Source organism: Parambassis ranga, chromosome 12, assembly GCF_900634625.1.
Source record: "Parambassis ranga chromosome 12, fParRan2.1, whole genome shotgun sequence".
Classification (NCBI taxonomy): Eukaryota; Metazoa; Chordata; class Actinopteri; family Ambassidae; genus Parambassis; species Parambassis ranga.
The window spans coordinates 8,591,190-8,616,926 of NC_041032.1; the positions used below are offsets into that span (position 1 = coordinate 8,591,190).

At 40.7% G+C, this 25,737-nt stretch overlaps 1 protein-coding gene across 3 annotated transcripts; it reads left to right on the forward strand.

Annotated features, from left to right (window-relative positions):
* The first annotated feature begins 6,311 nt into the window (after positions 1-6,311).
* kcnn2 (potassium calcium-activated channel subfamily N member 2) lies at positions 6,312-23,855 on the forward strand. Of its 3 annotated transcripts, XM_028417229.1 has the most exons (10): positions 6,312-6,722; positions 7,084-7,179; positions 15,546-15,964; positions 16,073-16,081; positions 16,236-16,377; positions 16,639-16,749; positions 16,817-16,944; positions 18,604-18,612; positions 21,168-21,237; positions 23,580-23,855. In XM_028417229.1, the coding sequence occupies exons 1-10, from the start codon at positions 6,336-6,338 to the stop codon at positions 23,853-23,855; spliced, it is 1,647 nt and encodes a 548-aa protein (XP_028273030.1). In that variant the 5' UTR covers positions 6,312-6,335. The 3 variants fall into 3 exon arrangements, with proteins under 3 accessions (XP_028273030.1, XP_028273029.1, XP_028273028.1); XM_028417227.1 differs by lacking the exon at positions 16,073-16,081 and having other exon boundaries at positions 6,321-6,722; XM_028417228.1 differs by lacking the exons at positions 16,073-16,081; positions 18,604-18,612.
* The last annotated feature ends 1,882 nt before the right edge of the window (positions 23,856-25,737 follow it).

The following is a 25,737-nucleotide window of genomic DNA, read 5'->3' on the forward strand; positions in this document are numbered from 1 at the left end:
TCATTGTGTTTGATTTTTTTTTTTGGCTGGATAACAGCAGGAGAAAAGCATTTACTCCAAACTAAATTCTGTTGTTGTAAAAACTGCTGTGTATCTAACAATATCAACAAATACCAGATGAATGCAGCTCGCTAACTTGTTGGATAAAAGTTATTTTGAGCAGCTGTGAGTCTGTTTGTGAGACTGCATACTGTGAAAATCACTGTGAGTCATGTTGGCTCTTCTCCTTCAAACTCCTAATAAACCAGTGACTGCAGCTTCAACCACCTGCCACCTGTCATGAACACTTCTGGTCTAAGAATGGAAGATCTCTGACTTTAGATGAAAACTACACATTCTTATGTAACAAAACTTCTGATATGATTAGCAAACTGTGTTGATGTTCTGGTTAAACTGTTACTGGGTTTATGGCATCTTTCCAAATGAGCTGCTGTCAAATGTGATTGTAGTGAGATGTCCTAAGTCTTTGTGAACATAGGAAACATGATTTGTACCAACTGCTGTTGTTAGTGCCAATCACAATCAAGGTGATGATCGAATCATCACCTATTGTTCCACAGCTCTGTTCATGCTCCACACTTTTGTTTTTTTTTTGATAAGCCCGGTTTTAGACTGCCAAGATGTAGACAGTTGGCACTCGACTCCAGGGGATTTGTATCCCTTTCTATACAGTCCATAGTACTCTCATAGTGCCCAGAGGATAGACCTAGCACCACCAGCAGATTACGCTTTTCACGATAATAATATACAGCAGATTGTACTTGGAGATAGTTGTGCCAACACTCAGTAGAAACTCATAGAGGGTTGGAGATTAAGTCTTGCTTTAATGCATCTCTAGTGAGACCTACAGCTTAATGAAACAGACGGATGAATCACCACAGCATACCTCTAATAGAGTCCGCCTTTTTAAACTGTTTCAGAACTTTCTTTTTCTTTCTTTATGGAAACATTCATAAATAAAAACTGGATGTCACTTTTCAGTGGAGCTTTTTCTCACCTTCCCATTGCAGTTGTCAAAGTGACATTTTCTGTAATCCTGTTATCCAGGCAGGTTTAGTTCTGCAAAGGCAGTAGTTTCTTCAGAGGCAGCATCTTCCAGCCTTTTGCCATGGCAACAATTACGTTTATATTCAACACAGTTTAGCAATGTCCAGTGAATAAAAGAAACCATTCCCAACACTTCTAAAATGACAGCTTTCTTTCAAAATTGAAGTTGTGTTTTATGGGATTAAAACATGATTTTATACATGATTCATAGATTTTAACATGTAGATTTCCTGTAAGAAACTGCTGCAACAATGAAATGTAGCTATATACCCAAATTTTCTAAAGATTTACAAACCATTGCAAAAAAGGGTTCCCTTCTCCTGGAGGTGTGATACTCAATATAATGATAATAGGCTTTGGTGCCTACTATTCCCTGATTTGATTGTGATTCCACCATTTGTGGAACTATTGTTCTGGTGTCTTCCGCTCACAATAAGGATGTCAACTAAGTTTCAAACCCGCTTGACTATTATAGTCTGTCACCAGTTTCCTCCTGCACCCAATGTAGAACAGATGGCTGTTGTTAATCCATGCAAGGTTTAGCTTTTCTTTGTGACTTTGATAAATTAACTGTTGAGGTGATAAATGACAGATCACAGATTTAGGGATCACAAGGTGTTATGTTTTGAGACAGCATGTACTGTACAATCCCCTCTTTTATGCTATAGAGTCATATATATACATGACTTTCACCCAATATTGTGTTTCAGGAAATCCTTAGAAGAAGTGTAGCTTCATTGCCATACTGAGGCTGCTAGAGTGTTGAGATATACAGCCAGCACCCCACTCTAGTGTAGGGAGTTATTGCTTCCATTTATGATAAAGGACACATTCTTTTTTCACCATTTTCAAGGAATCCTTGAATCGTTTTTCTTTTCTTACATCACTAAAGGACATCATCACTGAATTAGACATAATCCCACAGTTGATATTCTCAGCATGTGTCCCTAAACAAACACTGAATATATCTCTGAGCCTGGACTCTTTGTTTCAGGCCATCAGAGAAATTCTTGGCAGCAGAAACAGACACTGAAGTAGCTGTGCCAAAGATATGAGGCCTTCCCAAGTAGATGGAGAGTCATGGCGACGCTTGATGATGATGAATAATGAATGGCTCACAGGTTCACTTTACAAGGAGCTTTTCAGCTTCACACACACACTCACTACCTTCTCATTATCTGAGTGTGTGAACTGCAGTCTAGTCAGGGTGAATTAAACAACTAATGATTTTGCAACTTTTACTTGTACCTCTGTAGAAACATCCTGGTTAGCAGGAACCAAACTTCCATGAAAACTGTGACTTTGCTCTGAACTCCAGACAGTAGTCATCCTCATCGACGTTTACAGATTTAGAAAAGAGCAGAAAACATGAATAAGTTTAAATTTGTCATCTGTAGGTGGATGATAGGAGTGGGTGATACAAGCTAGAATAAATGAAAGAGCAAAGGTGAAAGACTCTTCTAGGAGGCTGGGCTTAATGCAGTATAATATGTGCTAATGTGTAGTACCTGAGCATTGGTATATTTCTGCAACCACAATTTGTACTGATACAATATGACATTCAGGATGTCTTTGTCATACACACACACAGTTCTGAGCTAAAACATGCAGAGCTTGTCAAAGTTGTCCTCAAAGTGCCAGTCACAATGGATCAATTTTCTAATCTGCAGTGGCAAGAAACGGACGAGTATAGCTGAAAACAAAACAAGTTTAATAAAAAAGTTTTACAAGTGACATTCAGATATTTCCTTTTTGTGTGTGTGTGTGTGTGTGTGTGTGTGTGTGTAAATAACCAGCAAATCGTCCTGTCTTTTTGTGCTATGCTGCAGTCAGAAAGCACGTCTCTCTTTGTATTTTACATTCATCCTAAGTCATCGAGCCATAAAACAGTTTTGTTTGAAGTAAAAAGACAGACCAATTTGTCAGTGAATTTCTGCCAATGCATGCATGACTGCTGCCCGTTCTCCATATTACAAACAACAAATTAACAAATGAATCAGCACCACGGCCGTATATCCTTCTACTCATAGAAATCAACTTGAAACCTGAGATTCAAAATCCCATGGCTGGATAGCGTGCTACCATGCCCTTGAGTTAAACCAGATTGCCAGTAAATCTCCAGCTCAACACAAATGGTTCTTCTGTCAGGTGTGACGCGTCTAAAAGCCCTCTGGATTCAGGTATCAGGGACATTAGGGGAGGAATTGGAGTGAAAACAGGTGCAGAATACTGCTGGAGGGCAAGCTTCTCACTCAAGTCAGGTATCCAGTGTCCATATAACTCACAAGTAAATAAATCATGTTCACTTTATTCTTTGCATAATGAAAGCAGGTGACATTGAATTTTTTGGGCAAAACTTTGAGGAAAGGACAGATAACAAATCCTATTAGTTGGTATTGCTGCACAAATTAACAAACACATTAAGGCTGAAGAACAGCAAAAAAAGCCAATTAAAGTATCATTATTTCCAGTTCCCATGGCACGTTTAATCCTTCAGACTCTTTCTGCCACGTTTGAATTCAGCAACCTGCTTTCTCACCCACTGCAAAAAGAAATACCCTCCCCTTCCCCTAGTGTTGTCCTCTGTGGTGTCATCCGAGGCCTTGAAAGAAGCCCTGGAGTAAAATAAAACCTCTATGCATTATATCTCCACAATGAAGGAGACCATTCTGAACAATATAAGCAATAATAATCAGTATGTACAGTTCATATTTATATACAGCCACCAAACTAAACTTGGAAATGACTTCTGACAGTCTGTTTCTGTTGACTAAGCGGGCTGCCTACTTTGCTGCTTTTTTAAAACCTACTTGTCAGTATGTTCAAAACACAGTCCAGCTGGTAAACACATGGGGCTGCGGAGTAAAGTGGTGCTGACTCTGTATTTGTGTGAGGCAACAATATGTTTCCCTTTCAACATCAGGAGAATGTTTCACACTGCACTGCACATATGCTCACAACTTTGATGCAAACTTTTTATTTAAGAGCCAAATAAGAGGGCGAACGAGGTCAAATTCTTGTTCATTTTTACCTGCTTATTTAACTGCATGCATCAAAATCCTTTTCTTTCTGCTGGTAATTTTAATAGAGGTATATGTCTATGTTGTAATTCCACATTTATTTGATCCATTTATCCTGAATTTTGTAAAGGACAAAATGTAAGCCAGCACTTCACTAGTGTGTTTTTTTCCCCTTCAAGCGCACAGAAATTATTCGGCTCCAGTCATTTCTACCACCAGGAGGAGCAATAATGAGCTGCACGGGATATGAGAGAGTGTACTTCTAATTATAGTAAACATAAATCTCTGACTGCAAGGGATTTCTCCGGGTGGTAGCTTTTAGAAGTCTCATATGTGATTTTTTTTTTTTTTTTTTTGCTTTTTTAAATAGTTTGTGCTTTACTGACTTTTATATGGTTTAATATGATTTCCTTGTGTATATTTACCAGATATTATCTCATTTATAAATCAGTATTAATAAGTCTAACACTGTGTTTTAAATGATCTTACAATTTTCCACAATCATTACCTTTACTGCACTCTCACACACTATGTCTTCTGTCAAGGCTCGAATATTTCCCACACAGGATACGCTGCCCATCCCGTAGCTCTGATATGTGGCTTGAATTAATGAACACCGTGCTCATTCACTGGATTCTCTCTCATACACACACACACAGAAAGGAGAGGAAGCTTCCGCGTCTGAAAGGTGGGAGGTGTCACGTGGTGTGGCGACTCGACCAATCGGGAGTAAGTGCGCATTGCGATCCTGTGCAGAAGGATTGTTTTATTGAAGGGCTGGTAGTGATCAATGAGCGAGTGGAGCTGTCCACGGTGCTGAAAGTTAGTTCGTGATGGCCGGCTTTCAGCACCGCGGACAGTTCATCTCCAGTTTATTAACAACACATATGAATATTTCACTGCTGTGTTTGGTGTCTTTCCTGTGGATATTGCTCCATGGGAGGATTCTTTTAGATTAAATATAGAGTGGACACTTTATGATTTTAGTGCAGCTGAAGCAAAGGAAGCCTCGTGAGGAAACTGTGACTCAAATCCCACCACAAATACAAAAACATAACTCCAATACAGCCTAACAGCCGTAAGACTAAATTTGTTGCTGCTCTAACGCCAGGACGTGTGGGTGATTGGGTTTCGGTCTTTGGTTTATGCCTCCACAGCTGCTCAATCTCGGGCAGTTGGCTGTATTTCCTCTGGGTGATATAACTCTTCTCCTCCATTAATAACGCAGCCACCAGCGGTCACATCAATCTGTGGCTGCAGACACAGACCCCAGTCATATAGGTGCTACAGGCCTGCACGGTCACATGGTCAGCGTCCAATGATTCTGAATGAAATCGGCAGCTTGTAAATCAGAGGCCACAGCGAGCTACGTGTGTTTCTTATGAAGTCAATAAATGGGAAATCAGTCAGGAATTTATGATGAAGCCTTGCTGATAGTGTGCTGCGTGCAGAAGCTAAATTACATCTGTGAGAATAGCAGGGTCACACACAGCAGAGGTGTATTGATGAAGTGACATCTAATAACAGGGAAAATACACCTTCTCTGTGTTTGGGCTTACTCCTCTTTCTTTTTTGCACTTTCACGAAGGTGTGAAAAAACCTGTAAATGTGCAGGTCTTCACTACATGTATTTAAAAAGCAATAATTTAGTAGTTTATGTTGATCAGGATAACACGAGGCTGGGCTGGACTCATGGTTGCAACCTTTTCATGACGTCGAACCAGTTGTTTTGGTCTCCTCTGCCCAATCGGAGGCTCCTCTCACATTCTACCGGAGCCGAAATGGATCTATTCATGCAGCGGCTCTGTCCTCCCGTAAGGACCATAACGCCCTTTGTCGGGGGCTCTGTGGTACCTGACTGCTGCTTTAAACGGCAGCACTGACATGGAAACCCCATTACAGCTGCAGAACGATTTCTTTCCAGAGCAGCAGTTCCAGCACTGTAAGTACCAGCACTACTGCGGGCGGGAGGATCGGCTCGGCAAGCAGCACGACCAATGCTGCACCTGCAATAACTGCACCTGTGATGCGAGAAAAAGCCTCGTCTTTCGCGGGACGTCGCCGACCACTGTGGGAACTTTAAGGACACCCTCGGAAACGTCTTCGAGACAAGGTTGCCAGTACAGCGTCTGCGAATTCACACCTTCTAGTCATGGTAGTTCATCCAGACATCATCATCCTCACCATCAGCAGCAGCATTGCCGCGATCGGCAGCGGGGCAGCTTGGGCAGCAGCCACAAAGACAGTAACTCCTACAATGAAATAGCCATGAGCAGCTGCAGATACAACGGCGGCGTAATGCGGCCGCTGAGCAACTTGAGCTCGTCCCGCAGAAACATACACGAGTTTGATTCCGAGTCCCAGCCTTTGCAGCCCATCTCAGCCGCAGATGCGTCGGACACTTTAGTATCCAAGCCGGAGAATAATTCCACCACCCTGATGCCTTACGCATCGGGAGACGGAGGGGGAGGCTGCAGCCACAGCGGCGGCAAATCGGGGAAAAAGAAGAACCAGAACATTGGGGAAAAGCTGGGGCATAGGAGGGCCTTGTTTGAGAAAAGGAAACGGCTCAGCGACTATGCTTTAATCTTTGGGATGTTTGGGATCGTTGTTATGGTTATAGAGACTGAACTCTCATGGGGAGCCTATGGAAAGGTGCGTATTCACCCAGAGTGCATGTCTTGCAGTGGAGTTAGATTCATTTTCATTTAACAACTTCTGACAAAAGTGTTAAAGGAAATCAGTCACATGAGCAGCAGAAAGTCAGAGCTCAGCGTGTCCCATGTCGGCTCATCGTCCTGCCACATGCAGGCCAAAAAAGGGCCCACTGCTGTCCAAGCATGAAGGGGAACCCCAATAATACAAGAAGAAACTGCAATGTCAGAATCTGTTGCAGTGCACCTCAACAAGCCGAGTGATTATTTCCTAGATTAGAGCAGCAGTTAGTAGTTTGTCATAGAATGTGATTCTGTGTCATGATGTTGTTTTTGGCTTTAGTGTTCTTGCTCTCTTGCAGGAATCCCTGTACTCATTAGCTCTAAAATGCCTGATAAGCCTTTCTACAATCATTCTCTTGGGGCTGATTATCATATACCATGCAAGAGAGATACAGGTAATGTTGCACTTTTTCCCCTTATTCTCTAACTGTTTGTTTCATCATGTTTAACTGCACTGTTACAGGATGACACATTGTTGTATCAGGAGACTTTACTGAAACTGTAACTTCGTAAATATGACATCCTACACATCTTTTACAGGCCACAGAAATAAAAAGTATTTATTTTATTATAAAATTTATAAATACGGACTGAGGCCAGCACCAGTGGCTTTTCATACATATTGATAAGATTTAGGACAGCTCAGTGGATGGTTGAACGTCAGCCTCCCCTGAGATGTTCCAACACACCAGTTTTATGACCTTACCTTGGAGCATTGTTGCATTAGTTACAGCATGCACTTCAGCACTTGTGCCTTTTTGTTGAGCAGCCACAAAATTAATGGGGCCACATTCTGCGGGGTGGATGCATGTTTGCCAGGATGGTTTCTGGTTTTTCAATGAAATATCAAAAGAGGAGGGTGTGTGTGTGGTGGGGGGTGGGGCTACTGATGCTTGAAAAGAATAACAAACCTAAGCATTTTCATGTTTGATCATGTTAATTGATTTTTTTACATTTACACAAGATGCTGGGTTTTTTAAGATGCCTTTAGCTAAATAAGCTGAAGCAGCTGTTTCCATCTGCTTGTATATCTTCACAATTAGGTTTGATTCAAAATCAGCAAAGGGTTTATTGTGTTTGTGTGTGTGTGGGGGGGGGGGGGGTACTTGAATATGATATTTTACATGAAAAGTTGCATTAAGATCGGCGTTGTTGCTAATTTTAGTAGCTACAGATCCCAGAAGAGGACCAGTCATTGAAATAGCCCATCAGTAAAAAGTGTCAGATCTCTCGTTGTAAAAGCTTTTGATGGAAGCTCTTCTCATTTCTGCAGGCAGCTCCTAGCAGCCCTTTATAAATAAGAAACCATATTTTAACTTTTCATGGATTCATTCAGCCTCCAATCCTAAAAGACTGGTCACTGTTTATCTTCGCTTTTATTATACATAGCTGTATGGATTCAGGCTGTTTGCCCCAATAACTCCCTCATTACAGGCCACCTCAAAGTTCTCATTTTCCATTCCCCTAATTGTCAGCTGCTGCATTTTCACCCCACAGGAAGGCAGCTCAAACCTCTTTGATCCAGACTCCACTGACACTCACGTCAATATCCAAAACATTTTTTTTTTCCAACCTAGATAGCTCTTACTTCACAATAAAAATGTTTCTTCTTTTTCTTCTTCTTCTTCTTCTTCTTCCTGACCTAGAAAACTTTACTAAGTTATTGTTTGGCTCAGAGTTGATTGCTGCAATTCAGTTGTCACCTGTGATTGAAGCCTTGGATGGTTCAGAAAGCATTAACACATCACTGCAGTCTCATTCGCCACTGCCTCTCTCTAAATGTACAAGTTAAATATAGGGTCCTGTCCTCTAATTCATCAAGTCCCTTTTGGAAGTAACTATCAGCCAGTTCCTGGAACAGACTGCCTTACTATTTAAATCCAGTTGTCTATTCTTCAACTTCCACCACACCAGCTGCTCCTTTCCCTTGCTGCCTGAGGGTCTTTTGTGCCTGTTGTTGCTAGTTGTCATTACTTGGTTCCTGCAGGCTGACATATGTGCTGGCACACACACAGACTTTTACATGAATGAATTCATTCTAAATCTGCTTTGCTAATGACACAATGCACAGCTGCTGCAGGTTTTTTTTCTTAATTTCACTTTCACATTTGTCTCTTGCTACTCAAACTTGTTTGGTTGAAAACATTTGATAAAAATATTATTTTAATTAAAAACGTAAAGGCAGATGGGTAGTGGTGCTCCATTAAGCCCCCTATATAAAGTGTCAGAGGGGGTCAAGTTAATCCAGAACTGACTGAAGATTGATTTTTCTATGTCAAGGGTAAGGAGCTTTGCCACTTACAGAGCCAAGACTGTAAAACTTTTAACATAAAATTCATTTTGAGATTTCATCTTTTTTAAGATCAGTTTCTAAAAGATGGTTGTTACTTTTATTGGGGTTGTAAATATCACTTTTATATCATTAATATTAATTAATATTATTATGTTTCCATAGCAGGGAAGGCTAGTTAGCAAGAGAGTGCTTGGAATTTTAATTTAAATGATTAACCATAGATCTGTATAGCAAATTAATTGTCTGTTTATTGTCAAATCAAACCAAGGAATGTCACTAGTTACTTTCTCAAAAATACTAAAGTTCAGAGACACATAGACATTATATTGTTGTCATAAGCTGGATTTTAGTGCATACATGTGGGGTTTGTAAGTGCAGATAGCAATAAAAAGGTGCTTCCTTCTAATATTTTATAACAAACAAGCCACCAGAACACAGAGCACAGGTATGAATATTCTCTCTGAGACCCGTGGTTGCAACGTTGCACTCTAGGCAGTTTCTAAACTGTACTTTTCCATGTGGCAAATTTTGCTCCTGCAGTGAAATAGATTATGCATGCACATCCATGTGTGCTCACAGATGCCTGTCAGATGTGGAGGCATAAGTCAGAATGATGAAATGTTTTCCCACCATTTCTACCCCCTTAAAACTGATTTACTTGTCAAACTCAGTAGCTTACAGCGCCCCTGATCTTTGCTGGGAATCACAAAGTTTTTTTTTCTCTTTGGAGTGACTGAAAACTCCAAAGGTCGGGTCAGACAGGAAGAGAAGTTGGACACCAGCTGTCATTTGAATTGTTTAGGGATACGTCTTCTGTGCCGTATTGGCAGTGACGGGTGACCTACTGAGGCGAGTGCATTAACAGACAGACACGGTGTGCCCATGTCATGCTAAATGTCCTCAGATTTGTCCCGGTGTTTATTCTTTTATATTTCTGCTTCTTCTGATATTTTTTGCTGACAGCTGGCCCTTCGCTGAGGAATTTTTAGACCCTCACTTTAGGTGTGTTGTCAGGCTGCTGCACAGAAAGTAGAAAAAGAGAGGTTTGTGTCTGTAGCTCTTTCCTAACTTTGATTTGTCATTGCCAAAGTCTGATATGTGCTCTAATCTAGGAGTCTCTCACTGCTGTTGTAGATGGGATGTCTCTCCCAAAGCAGACTGACATTTTGAAAGTTTTCTCTTCTCCCCACATCAAAAGCTTTTTGCCGACGGGCATTTGTGTTAAGGCCATTTCTATGTCACGGTACCTTGTGATGACAGTTCTGCTGAGTTTTATTAAACTAATGCAGAAACGCTTTGGGGGCTGTTCTGTCTTTGATATGTGTACTTTTTCTGTGATAAAAGTCAGTGCTGATGTTTCACACTCGCTCCAATATTACATTTTACAATCTGCAGAAAAGATAAAATAACAACACATCGTCCAAACTGTGCCAGCAAATCCTGCCAAAGCCAAGCTTGGCCGTGCTTGTGAGATCGCCCCTGGGTGCTGTGTATGTGTCAGAGATATGGTGTAACTGCAGGAGGACGGTCTGCATTTCTCACAGTGAAATCTGTCCTCTACCTGAGACTCCAGACTGGAGTCAGATAACCACCACTGGCTGGTGACCTCAATGTTTTCACTGATCGTACAGGCTTTCAGGGGCACAGCCTCCCAAAGAGCTGAGAATCTTAAAGAGTATTTATTGATGGTATTTACTAAATTGTGCCTTTTAAACATGCAGCTGATTTTAGATTATTAATATGCGATTGCAGTCACAGCACTTTCAGGAAAGGTTAGATTTATATGAGCTTTTACTTTGGCTCAGACTAGAAGAATTGAATATGCAAATGTGGGGCTTAATCTCAGAACCAAAGCAAACAGAATGTGCAACAGCACCAGATTTACTCAGCAAAGTGGCCTCTTAGTGGCTCACTTTGATATCATAAATAAAGCATTGCATTAATGTCTAATTGGACTGAACCTCTCAACCTAATTCACTAATGAGATTGAGCGATTTCATTCTCGGTGACAAGATATATGTTCCCATCTCCACATTACACAGATTAAATATTGAGCTGCACTCCATTAGTTATATTGAGAGTAGTGAAACCAGTAACCAACCCAGTGAGAATCGTATAGGAGAACTCCTCAGAGGCTGTACAGTGGACTCTCTGGGGAATGCTCTGCAGGACATATTCAGCTCTATTGTCTCTCGACCTGACATGTATAAAGCTTTCCTGTGATGAGAAAGGGACATGCACTCTTAGTGATTACAATGTAGTTTGAGTTCATCAGAAAACAAGCTGAGTGTCTGTGAGAAGCCAGTGATGCCTGGATTCGTCCTTATCTTCTGTGAGAGGGGATTAACGTGTGGGTGTGCTTTTGTCCTTTTTTATTGTGAGAAAACAATTTTTGGAACATGAGGGCTTGCTGACCAGTTTCTATGTCTCCTAACAGTTGCTTGATAGTCCAGTCAAGCTTAGGTCTGTCCGTGTATGTCCATATAATTCAGTCCAGCTGGATTCACACGAAGGTTGGCACACATATTCACAATCTCCTCAATATAAATCATAATAATTACACTCATCCCTTCATTTTTTTATCAGGTGGTCGTGTTTTGGCATGCAGGGTAAACACACTGATAGCTTCTATCTGACATTAAAATGATACTGGAACGATATAAAGCTGCAGCTTGTCCAGGCCCCCATTTTCACAAGATTGAAAATTGATTGTCATAGTTTAACACCATATACCTAATTTAGGACCCAGCAACACTCATTGCTGCTATACCATCAGAGAGAATACAGTTCACAGCCAGTGTCCTGTCTATTAAATGTCCATTTTATAATGGGATTGTTGTCATAGCAACATTTTGACTGGCTGATGCCAAGTTAGTTGCTACATTTTGTGGTACCCAATAGCTTGCTAAATTAAGCCAGTAAGTGTCTTATATTTTAGTGATACTTTTCACACAGATATCAGGACATTATCAAGGCAACGCTTGCTGCTATACAAACATGTCTGTACTAAAAATACCCAGAGTAAGCCTCAGAGACAAACGTCTCATAACTTTTATTCATAAATATCTGCAAGGCCGGATGCTAACAGGAAATTTGGGTGAACTAGGAGTTGAGGGTGTTGTTCAGTGAACTTCTTTTGACTAAAGTCATTTTAATACGTCCTAATAATTCCACCCGGAAGAAGTTATTTAAACCTCAGTAATCAGAGTGCTGATTGTCAAGCGTGTAACCTTTTGAGTTGCCTCCAGCCTTTGTAAACATGTGATAGAAGACAGTTCTAATTAAAAGTCCTTTTGCAGCGTTTGAATTATTTGTCAGTCTCCTGTTACTAATTTAAAAACTTCCCGGCTCGTTAGCTGTCCTGACTTTCAGTGTCTGAAAGTCTGTGTTTAATTTAAAACACAAGCCTTTTTACCAGTGAGGATGTTGTTTCTTCCACCTCTCTGTCATAAATGCTGCTTCTGTTGCTAGCATGGAATATTTCATGCTCTGAGGTAAAGGGCCCTTGAGTATTGTATTTCAGGTCATCCATTACCATAATTGCTTTTACTCACCAAGTAGGCTTTCCTCATGCAAGCTGCCTTTAAATGTTTAATTACATTGTTTTGAGGTAACAAACTTTGTAACTGCTTTTGACGGAACCGGTTTGTTGTTTAAAATGTAAAATAAAACGCAGCTCGTGCTGTGTGCAAACAATAGATTTAGCTGCCTTCAGAGCACTAATTCTGTAAGTAAGAAACCGAGCAGAGTCCCAGCTTGTGTTTCCAGTGTCTACATTACACTCACTTGGAAAGCCTGAACAGGACGAGCTGTGGTTAGAGTTACACACTTCTCTGACAGATGTCCGTTTGTTAAAGGAGCTCAGTGTCACTCATTTGATATGAACAACAGCTTCTGAAAATTTAATTCATGTGTTTTCTGTGTTTGATTGTGGCTTTTAAATAAATATAGATGAGGCTTTGTGGGTTAGTTGTAGCATTTGTTCCGGGACATGTGTTTGTTGTAGCTTGCTCTGTGTTTTTTTTTGTTATGTGCCATCTTGTTGACAGTTGCTATTTCTTGTGCAGTAGCTGTTTGACACATAATTGGCTCAGAAGTTATAATGAGCGTGCAGCGTTCAGTGAAGTTTGCGGTTGAAGCTGCAGTCCCAGAAGTGCCTTTGAAGCTGTCAAAAATGTAGCATGTAGAGCATTCATGTATGTCTGTGAGAAAAGTGGCGGTATTATGGATTTTGTGTGTGTGTCTGCTTTCTTTGTCCTTGAGTTGAACACGTCGAACAGAAGCTTTCTGTGTGATGTCAGAAATATGACTATTTCAGCAGTTCTATTTTATGTAACATAACGGTGCTAAATTTACAATCTAGGTCACTGATCCCATTAGCCCTTCAGGGATGGGACACTTTTTACTTCTATAATGAGAAGTGCTAAATTAAACTAAATGGAGAGTAACTGGCAAAATGCCGAGGTGTGATGGTTGGTAATATTGTTCATTTTATTTGTCATAGCAGCAAAACCTTTGTTTACACTGATGCGTTAACACCTTTATTGTATTTCAGAGCAACTGCACTGATATTTCTTCATAACTAATGTCTAATGTGCCATCACAATATTTAATAATGACAGAAATCATTTGTACATGCCCCAAATACCAAAGCAGTGGAGTTTGGTTTGTCAACCAATGAGAAGCTACAGCCCATCCCACACACCATCACAAGAAAAACAACTTGCAAGTAAACGGCTAGAGGTCCAACACATGACACAAACCACTGGATGTAATTCTGGTGTAAGATTAAAGCCATAATCTGCTCACCAATTTGTCTGCGTTTTCGACAACTGACCTATTCTGTTGTCTATGCCAGGCTTCAACCAACTTCTCTTTCTTTTTTGGCAACCAGTCAACCAGATTTTACCCAGCTGTATTTATTCAGACAACAACAGGACACTTACACACTGAATTTTTCAGAAAACCTGCATTGAAATAGTTTTTTTTTTCTCAGCAACTAGCGTGATTTTTATGAAGTACATATCCAGTAATTTCTTCTAAAAATCTAAAGCCTACCTGGTACTGACAAAATACATAACCTTCCCCTTCCCTCAGCAATTTGTCATATCCCTAAAGCCAAATGTTGAGCTGAGCAGAAAGGTGAACAGACCCGTGCACAATCGTGTAAAGCTGTAAGCAGAAACATTATATGCGCATAATTTCATTTTAAAGCCAGAGAAGTCACTGGACATCCCATATTTCACTAGCAAGCACATTAGGGAGGCTTCCAACAAAATACAGTGGTGCAGTTTTTCTTTTTTTCTCCCTTTTCCTTTAGAAAAGCGACTGCTCTGGTAGCTAGAAACAGCCGGCAGGAAACTTCGCTCGTGTTTGCTGACAGCAACATTTTGTGAAATATCTACTGCCACTTGTGATGGCTCGTACAGGCAGAGGACCTTGACGAGATTGAATGGATATAGAGCAGGAGGAGCGGCAGTGTTGAGTGTCAGAGAGATTATTTAACAAATGCAGGGCCAGCTAATACAGTTTGATAGTATTTAATCTGTAACCTACACCTCCAACTTTAGATTTAGTAAGAGGAATAAGACAGAGACAGTTTGTCTACAACCACAAGTACAATCAGAGATCACTGTGAATGAGCTGGTGATAGCAGTCACAGGGCTCAGCCATTAGTTCGGGGTGAATACACAGAGCAGTGAATCTTCTGAGTGTATATTGGATTGAAAGTGATGAGGAGGAGGAGGGAGAGTGTGAACACAAGTAGGGAACAGCAGCAGCATCAGCATCAGCAGAAGTGACCATGTGAGGGAGCCTCGGTATATGACAGAGGACAGGCTGGAGAAGAGTGATGAGAGGTGTTAAAATGCACTCGTGCTGACATCCCCAGTGGAACAGCCTAACCTTCTGGTCAGGTTGGCCAGGCGACCAGAAGCTAATGCTAATGTGGAGGTGGCAGATGTTCTCATCAGTATAATGCTTTGAAGTTGCAAATGTTGCTAATCTAACATTCTTTATTAAAGAACACTGAGAGAAAGAAATGGGCAGAGTGTAGACACATTACATTCATTGTAACAGAATTTAAAGTAATATTTTTTCATATATTCAGTATTATAATTGCACATTTTCTCCTAACCTATGGGTTAGTACCTCCTTTAAATACTCATAGCCTGTAGTTATTTTCTAACATTGATACCCTTGTGTATGTTCTGAGGGCCATGCTGGCCTATTAACTGCATCCTCCTCTTATCATCTGAGTTATTTTTCATCTTCCTGGGCTACACCTCATCCCAGTGTTCAGAAGTCTTTACCAGATGTGGCTCACAAACGTGATTTAATGACTTGCAGCTTTTCATGACTTATACTTTAATGGTTCTAATGACTTCCTGTAGCGTGCCGTGTCAACATGATGAAAATGCTGGCTGTCTTTTTACCCTTCAGTGTCCTCACAGTGCCCTTTCCTTGCAGCTATTTATGGTGGACAATGCAGCCGATGACTGGAGGATAGCCATGACATATGAGCGCATCTTCTTCATCTGCCTGGAGATCCTAGTGTGCGCCATACATCCCATCCCAGGGAACTACACCTTTACCTGGACTGCACGCCTGGCCTACTCCTATGTGCCATCCAAGACGGATGCAGACGTGGACATCATCCTGTCCATTCCCATGTTCCTGCGGCTGTACCTCATCGCTCGTGTCATGCTGCTGCACAGCAAGCTCTTCACTGACGCCTCGTCCCGCAGCATCGGTGCACTCAACAAGATTAACTTTAACACACGCTTTGTGATGAAGACTCTCATGACCATCTGTCCTGGCACTGTGCTGCTGGTCTTCACCATCTCGCTATGGATCATCGCTGCATGGACAGTGAGAGCTTGCGAGAGGTGCCTGGATCGGTTTCTCACGCTATGCTGTGCTGCTCAGCATGAAACATAGATAAGGCATAAAAATAGCTAGGGTACATATTTCTTAACATGAGTGTCAAGGTAGAGGGACGTGCTGTATATGTGATAGCCCTGCAGCATCCTGAAAAACCTTTGAAGTTAGTTACTATAATCAGTTTTTTTTCTTTCCTTTTAAATGAGAAGTAGGCTGCCTCACTTTCTGCAGGTGCATAAGGGCTGGTCAATCTATTTTATTTATTATTTATTACAGGTACCATGACAACCAGGACATTACCAGCAACTTTCTTGGAGCCATGTGGTTGATCTCAATCACGTTTCTTACCATTGGATACGGGGACATGGTCCCACACACATACTGTGGGAAAGGAGTCTGCCTCCTGACTGGCATTATGGTGAGTTTAATACTTACAATTAAAAGAATTACAGACCTTTTTATTAGTAATTTCAGCTGCTGGGTGTTTAGCGGGATGTGGATTTTCTTAAGAAACAAGGTCGTAATCTCTGGATAGAAACAGCACCGCTGTAATGGAGAGGGTAGAAAGCTACACTGCAGTTCTCACCAAAACAATTTAGACTGATAAATAGCTCTGTAAAATATAATCATTTGATTTCAGGCTATAATGTGTTCACAACTGACACATGTCATTTCTTAGGGCGCTGGCTGCACTGCCTTGGTGGTGGCTGTGGTGGCGAAGAAACTGGAATTAACCAAAGCTGAAAAACATGTCCACAATTTTATGATGGACACCCAGCTAACAAAAAGAGTAAGTGTAAAAAATTCAGCAAAACTGATGCCTGTCTGTGATCTTCATAATATTTTTGTGTGTTTAGGTGAAAAACACAGCTGCGAATGTTCTCAGGGAGACGTGGCTCATCTATAAGAACACCAAACTGGTGAGGAAGATGGACCACGCCAAAGTCAGGAAGCACCAGAGAAAATTTCTCCAAGCCATTCACCAGTAGGTGCCACGCTCTTAACCTCCGACCTCACCACTACATTTGGTCTAATATTCATTTGATCCACCAGTGCAACACAAACCTGAAATCTGAATTGTTTGACACCTGTAGCAAAACGTATGGGCTCTTACTTAGATTTCATTGCCATGTTTCACCTTGCTAGTTTTACAGATGTTATAATGAGCTGGTCTGTTGATTGTGCTGCTAAATGTATGCAAATATTATTAATGAATACACTAGATTGTTGTAAAGTCTTCCTTCTAAACATGGCATGGATTGTCTTTCTGAAAGTGTGTGTAAAATTTTTGTACCTTGAAATATTCTGGAGATACAGAATTCACAGCAGTATGATATTGATTTCTCCCCCTTACTCGCCTTTTGCTGTCTCTTTTGCTGTGAGTCAGGTGTCAGGCTGACCTCACGCCTGACACATTTGGGTTTCTACTTCTCTAGTGGGCTGGTCAGACACTTACCTGTCAGCTAGTCTTTTAGTGGGTCCCCAAGGACCCCTAAAGTGCAATCTGACTCCAAAACAGTATTGATTTTAGCCTCACCTCGCTGTTGTTTTTCTTCAGCCAGCGCAACATCTACTCCGTGGCTTCTTTCTTGTGCTGGCAATCAGCTTTTAACACCTCAGCACTGTGATTTGTTAGTATCTGTAGATATAATGTCCTCCTGTTTGTATGTGTGTTTGCTTTTTTAATTTATGTAAACGGGTATCTGTGGTCTCCTGTTTGCAACTTTAATTTGCTCATGAATCTTTTGCACATACATTTATGTTTTAAGGTGTTTAATTATACAGTAGGGTGACACAAACACATACAAGCTGTCTGCTGCTGCTGCAACCCACATCCAGATTCGCATCGTGCACTTTTCTCACCGTGGCTTATTTTTCTGAGTCATTATGCCCTTGCTGTTGCATTCAGGCGATTTGCAGCAGAGATGACAATGTCTCATGTCAACCTCCTGTTCTCTGGGACAGCCTAATAATGGAAAATGGCTTTGAGCTAAAACTAAATTAAAAAAAAAAAACAGATTCATTAGGAAAAAGTCACGTCCAGCTCTGTGTGCAAGGACAGCCACTCAGCATGGTGTCAGCATCCTCTTGTCACACCTGTGTCTTATAAAGATGTTGAAGATGGTGTTTTGTGTGCTCACAGGACATATTTGGGGAAACTTGCCTGTAGTGTGTGTGTGTACAGCGTTTGATACTCAGTCTCTGCACTGAAACAAGAAGTGGTTTGATAAGTGGAATGTTGTAAAAGGCCGGCAGGCGTCCTTGACCTGTCATGTGGCAAGAGAAAACATCAAATCAGATATCATCACGCTTGTTTCTTCAGGTCAAAAAAATCCTTATCAGTCTGAATACGAGGTGTAAACTGTTTTTAAATGGAGCCTTGGAGACAGTGTCAGCATCTGTGAGTGATTCCTGACAGAAAGGTTGTTTTTATTTGCTGTGACTCCGATAACCAGGATTAGGATTTAGCTGCAGCTAGCAGACAGGGGTGACAGTGTAGAGACAAGATGAGGGTTACAGCAGCCAGACTTAAGCAAAGCAGATTTTGCCATCTGAATATGTTTATCTGATGTTGTGATAATTCATTTGTCTACTTCATGTTTTTTCTTTTTTTTTTCCTGTTTGTGTCGACACAATGCAATAGAGCTCGAAAGTAAGTCTTCGCCTCACACGTACAATAGATACAGACCTGTTGTGTGCATGCTAACGAGAGCTTGTCCTTGAACCCGATAATGTTACTAAAAAAATTACACTCCCTCATTTGATAAGTGAAATTCATGCCTCTACAAACATGATTATTTACTTGCTACAAAGGTGTTTTTATTAGTAGCTACACATGTTGGTCTCACCTTTTATCACTATAAGACACATGCTGCACATTTTACAGTATACACACACACAGATGCATATTAAGTGAATTTCAATTATCAGTGATGGAGGGTGTTTTTCTTTCCATTTCTGCATGGATGTGATGAGACTTTGATCTTTAATCAGAAAGCCACTGATTAAACTCCAATCAACTGTTTTCACATACCGAAGGATGACGACTAGAGCTCTACAGGACCTGCTGTAGTATTTAATTTATACTATCCCCTAACAGCCATGTTATGTAATTGAGCAGCCATGCTCATTCAGTGCAGATGAGGGCTCAGGGTCATCTTTCGGCGAGTGGAACCATTGCTAACGCCTGTTGCAACATTTGCAGCTGCATATTTTCTGCCATTTCTCCGTTGGATGACACAGTAGCAGAGGCGCTGATGCAGTGTTAAATAGCAGATAAACAGCATATTAACAAGGTCATACAGCTGTCCCAGGAGTGTCAGCAACAATTTAAACACCGCCGAGGTCATCTTGGTGACACATTTTATCACACCATACAGGCGTGACGTCACACACATGCAGCAAAATGTATGAAGGGCCATAACAGCTGTGAAATCATGTCTCTCAGTACAGTACAGATCTGTACTTTGGGGACTCTGCCATCCCTTTCCGTCCACACGGTTGTTAGCCCAGAGATCATTGAGTTGGAGAAATAGTAAAGTGACCTGAAAGGAAGGTCAGGGTAAAAGCCTCGGAGCGATCCTGTTTGTGCAAGAGAGGCTGCAACTGTGACCGACAGTGTGAAACTGTCAGCAGGGACGAGGCAAATAATTTGCATTTCTTTTCACAAAGAGGTAAATGGAGGTCATGACAAAGAAAGCAAAAATATGGAGCAGCACTAACAGAGATTGCCTTAACAGATTTAGTGGGGTATTGAAAAGCTTCACATAGACGTTTTTCCCTGATGAATAGCAAGCAGGTTTAGAGTGCCAATTGAAACGGAGAACTGCCCACAAGGAGTGATTGACTGAGGAGAGAAGACAGAATATAAAACAAAGGGCAGGCAGGCTTTCTCATCCTAACCTCCAGCTGGCCTGCGCCTCGACCCCATCTGACAGCTATTGGTCATCCAACTGTGAAATGCATAAATCTAACAGGTCTTACATCAACTGCCAAAACCATCTAACATCGAGTATCTATTATCTTTCACAATTTTGCAGAGTACCTCCTTTTTTTGTTTTCTCATTTTACTAATAATAAAAACATAGTGTTCTGTACCTGTCTTTAGAGTCTGCTCTGTATGAACAGGCCTCAGTTATCAGGACATTTTCCCCTTACCTGTAGTCTCCTTTAGTGACTCCTGTGGCACCCTCTGTTGGTGCAACTTGTCATCACTGCTCCACGTTTGCCTGTCCTCAGGAAGCAAACAACACTGCTTGAGAGTGTGACGCCGCAAAAAGGCTCATTCAGTCCCTTTCAGTATTTGATCACCTAAAGCTGCATTCATGCACCAGTTTGTTCTAGAGACGATTATTGTTATCTAATTAAAAACCTGAGCAACCTTGTTATCAATATGTTCACTGTAATTAAGCTGATGTGGGTGATTCAGCGGGGGGGAAAAACCTCTTTAATATGTTGAAACCACATGTGGTTGACAGTCTAAAATACTGCACAGTTGCTGTTTTCAAGCCCCCTGAGAAGATGAGTAAAAACAGGCTTTAGATGCCTAATTAAAAAGGAGATGTGAATTATTTAAGCATGTTGTATGAACATTTTTCCAGACTAAGACTCAGATCATTTTTATCTCACAAGTCATTGGCCAATTTTAAGATTTAAGTAGATTTAAATAATATATGTAATAGAATACCTTTTTAATGTTTGTATGCTTATATGGAAAGTCCTAAAAAAAGGAAACTGACCACATGTGTGCAGATGGCTGCTGTGTAAACATTAGTCTCTGTGTTTACAAAAAGACGAAATAATTTATCATAGAAATGTTACCCTGAAGAATCAACAATGGGGCCTTTTATGTTTTGTTTTGTTGTTGTTAATCTCGTATGTCATGCAGATATAGGACTTCATAAATCTCTTCTACCTGTTGGTCTGACATGATTCCCCTCTCATTCCTTTACTATGGTTATTGGTTGAGTAGGATGCAGAGCTGATCTCATTCTCCTCAGTGGCAGCTCCCCCTCTCCTCTGTGGTCTCCTTTTCCACTTGCATGCAGCTCAACCAAACAGATTGACCCCCTGCAATCCCTGCATTCTCTACACACGTCCTGTGCATGTCCTAGGAGTGTTCTCTCCGTGTGTATGCCTTGTGTGTGCACAAATTTCCGAACAAATGATAGCGTTAATTCATTGGGTTCTGAATGGTCTTGTGTTCAGATTGAGAAGTGTTAAAATGGAGCAACGCAAGCTGAATGACCAAGCAAACTCACTAGTGGACCTTGCTAAGGTAAGTTAGACTAACTGCTGCATTGTCCGTTAGGTGTCTTTCCCTCTGTGTGACTGAATTCAATGCATGCTAGAGATGCTCGCTGGATTACATAAAGTCTACAGGTGTCAAATAAACAGATAGGCTTTACATCTGTGTGATGATTCTGGTTGACTGCACTCACAAAAAAAATAACCTCCTTTTTATTTTCCAGTTTACTTTACAATCCCCAAGGTCATGTTCTCCTGAATATTTGTGAATGAGAGTAACAAGAAATTCTTTAGGGTTTTTAAAAAAAATGTTTTTCACTTTATGTATTCTTTGATGTTTGTCTCCAGATGCACTAAACAGAAGTCGACAAACCTTAGGGAAAGACCAGGCAGTGCGCCAGCCTGACACAGCAGAAACAGTAACCTGGGAAGGGAGACACACTGTGATCTGATGATTCAGCCAGAAATAAAGGCAGAGGAAAAAAGAGCAGAGAGAGGCAGAGTGCTCTGACATTCAAAAGTACAACACACTCCACTAACTGGAGTCAGGCCAGCATGTCATGAAAGGTATTAGTTAATGTTGCCTAATCACCTTGTGCTGTAAAACAGCAGTGAGAGTCAGTATATGACATTGGATAAGCTGGATCTTTGATTGTTGTTGTGAGGGTCTGCAGCCATAGGAGGGCAGTGTAACTCCAAAGGGAAAGATGGAGCTGAACAGAGCTGAACATCTCTTTGGAAGATGCATCACCACTGCAGTGCACAGTGAAATCCCTCAGATCACAGTGTAGCTCCTTAATTTATTACCTCCTCCAGAGTAACCATTATAGGCATAACTCACTGTGATGCTGTATTTTCTGAATGTCGTTCCCCTCCACAGTCATCTTAAGGCTGAATTACATGCTTAAAATTGCAAAAATACATCCAACTGTGTCTTTCCTCCTTCCCTCAATATCTTGTTGAGGAGATCTGACTTGATAGTGTTTGTGCTCTTTATTAAGAGGTGGACTTATAATTGCCATCAATATTTATGATATTGGTTCCCTCCTTGTTTACTGGGACTTTTCATGCTGTGTGACATTTTATGCGATTACTGTTTGTGTTCTTGTTCCATGTCATGATTTACAGATGAGCTTAGCTCTGCATTTAGGCATGTACTATTTATAATAAGAGCCAGAACAACATATGTATGAGTTATAATTTGTCTTTTCCAGACATTCAAACTAAATTTTCCTTTAGGAGTACAAAAAAGGTGTGAAAAAGACTTTTTCATTTGCATCCAGATGTTTCTGGACAACATACTTGTTGGATTTATTTGCTTCACTACAAAAGGTCTATATTAACATTCTTTCATACATTGAGCGTCCAACATAGAACAAGCCAGAAAAATGGGTTTTGAAAAAAAAAAAACAAACCAAGCTGGATCAGAATCACAAAACCACCACCACTGCAAAATGGTAGTTGTGTGTATATATATACTACATTTCTATTCAAATGTTCACCAGTTTACAATATTGTAATGTCAGACATTTTTAGATACATATACATTTGTAGATACAGGCATTAAATGAGAACTCAAGCTCTCAGTATCAATTCTTCTTTAACTCTCAGTGATTCACAAAAACAATCCATCCATTCCCATCTCAAATCAAAAGAGGACAAGGTAAGTGATGGATGATATTGCCGCCAAGCTGCCAGGGATTATTAGTCTTATATGTGCTGAATAATACCTCAGAAGCCGCTCTCTGGCAGCATCACTCTGACTCCCCATCTGAAATATGACACTGACTTTCTCAAGCTGTTGTTATTTTGAAAGACTGAACCTCTGGGATTTTACAGTAAGAGAACATCGGTATATTTTTAAAGAGAGTTAACAGATGGCTGATGCATCAAAAGAAGTAGAGAGCATCATGCAAAGTCAGCAGGCACCTTTCCTGTCTACTCAAGGTCACAGACTAATGTACTCTGGTCAGCAGGGAAACATGAACTCCTGTAAACTGGGGTATAAAATCTAACCCTGCCAGGTCAGTCAAGGCCACCAGAAAATGTGATGGCTCTCAATGACACAGCATTAAAATACCTATCTTGTGCATGTATTTTCACAGCAATAGTACAAAGTGCAATAGACTGTGTGATTTCAAAAGGCTTGTGTTAGATGCACTGTATTAAAAATGTAATGTGTCATTGAATGCTTTGTTTTTCTTATGTAGAGTCAGTCTGCAGTCTAAATCTCACAGCTTCCTGTATTTTCTTTTCAGGATGAACATCTAGAACCTTAACATGCACATCTTCTATTTTCAGGTTATCCATAAAAAGTAACAACAATTTTGAAAAAATGATCACATTAAGTGTGTTTCCTCTTTCCTGTTCCAGACTCAGAACATCATGTATGACATGATATCAGACTTGAATGAAAGAGGAGAGGACATGGAAAAGAGGATTGCCCTGCTGGAGACAAAGCTGGAGACTCTACTGAGTAACTTGCAAGCTCTGCCCGGACTCATCAGCCAGGTCATCAGCCAGCAGCACAGGGACTTCCTGGAGGTGCAGCTCCAGCCTTATGACAAACACAGCCCTGAACGCTCACAGTCAGTGTCTCGACGGAGGTCGTCTTCCACAGCACCACCCACCTCCTCCGAGAGCAGCTAGAGTCCAAGGGGAATGCCTCCACAGAAGACTTTTGCCATCATATGGCCAAGTTGCATTTATCGTAAAGCCTTATGGTTTCAATAAGTATTATCCAAATTCTGATGACAGAATGCAAGATACTGGGGGACAATGCATTTTAACGGATAACTTCATGCTGTTATTTGTTTTTTATTACCTCAAAAGATGTTGTTATCCTTGCTCTGGTGACATGACCACAAATAATGGCGCTTCCCTCAGTAAAAACTAAAAGGCCTATCGATGGGGCTCTGATAAGAACTCTTCTCCGTCTCTATGCAGAGGTAGCCAGTTTTAGGTGGCAAGGTTACCAAGTGTGAAACTATTGCACTAAAATAGTGCTTCTCACAGACTTTATGCTTCCGCTGGCTTGATTCAGTTGCTGTGTGTTCCTCAAAAGCAATCTGAGAAACCACTAAAAGATCAGTCAGGGAGCATGTCAGTGATTATTGAGGAAAAGTGCTGCGTTTGATGGACCAGAGTGAACTGACAGCAGAAGGCAGATGAAAAATCGCTCCTCCACACTGTCACTCAGAGATAACTTAAAAAGCTTGAATGAGGAAAAAAAGCATATATCTTTTAGGTTAGAAACAGCATCAACTATAGCGGTTTTCTTTTGCAGAGTGCCCCTGTAGAATGACTATTTTTTGGGGCGACATTGCAAATAATTTAATCCTCTAGTCAAAATGAATGCATCAGAATCTGTACTTGCACTTACTTTTTAATCAATGCACTTCAATGCTGATGACATATGATATAAAGATGCGTTGCTCATTAAAAGAAGAACATTTGAGATGTTTGGGCATGGGTTTATTATCGTCAATTCTCAAGTTGTGGCTAAGTGTTGATGAATGGATCTCAAAGCCCATTTCTGTTTTCATATACACAGACCTGTGTGGTCATAAGTTCAGTAATTAGCCCCTGTCTTGCTGTGTCTCACCTCCTGTCCTTCCTCCCTGTGCTACTTATGCTTGCTGTCATACCAGCTGGACAACAACAAATGCTGAACAACAGTGAACTGTATCTACCTTTTAAAAAGAAAAATGCCTATTTTTATATATTTTAATGAGGACAAGCACACCTCTTACAAATAAACAAACATCGACAAAGAGCTATGAAGCAGCAGATTCAGCATGTCTAGCATATGGTTGGACTGGAGGTAAGATACATAAAGCGGTCTGCGGTTCTTTCCTGAGTGATTCTACCGACTGCATTTTTACAGCACATTTAAATGACACTGTTGGCTGAGCTGGCACAGCGGAACGGGCAAATAATGGATGAAAACATCTAAACTGTAATGAAAATATTTTTATTTGATTCAAGTAACTGTCTCAACAATTCTATCTCCTTATAAACTGTGTAGAAAAACTCTGATTTACACACTAATAATCAGAATGTAGTTGTTATTGCAACAGTTCCAAGGTTGACAGAGAAAAGGTCGGAGGTCACTCATCAAATCAGCAGCACTGAACCAGCTCACCCACTAACTGATCAGTCATTCAGTCCAAGTAAACCAAATGACAGATGTTCAGTCCACAAACCTTAGCAGCATAGAAACCAATGAGAGATTATACTGTATGCGACTTAAATGATAAACAATTAAACACTAAAAATATATACAATTTGACAAGCATGTGTCTTTTTTTTTAACCCAAGCTAGAATTCTGGTACCATGGGCAAATGATGTTTATCGGTAAGTATGAGGGTAGAGGTAAAGGTGTGGCATTTCAACACAGATGGAGACAAACTGTATGTTTTTCATTCCATAACGTGACATTTTCCAGCTTATTGGCATCCTTAGTTTTGAAATGAAGTCTTTTATGGTTTTATAGGAGACTCTTATGATTGTGGTAGAGGTGAACTGTAT

Coding starts and splice junctions, on each gene's coding strand:
- kcnn2 (XM_028417229.1), top strand. CDS start 6,336: ATGAGCAGCTGCAGATACAACGGCGGCGTAATGCGGCCGCTGAGCAAC. Junction 7,180..15,545: donor ACCATGCAAGAGAGATACAG/GTAATGTTGCAC, acceptor CTTTCCTTGCAG/CTATTTATGGTGGACAATGC. Junction 16,750..16,816: donor ACACCCAGCTAACAAAAAGA/GTAAGTGTAAAA, acceptor TTGTGTGTTTAG/GTGAAAAACACAGCTGCGAA.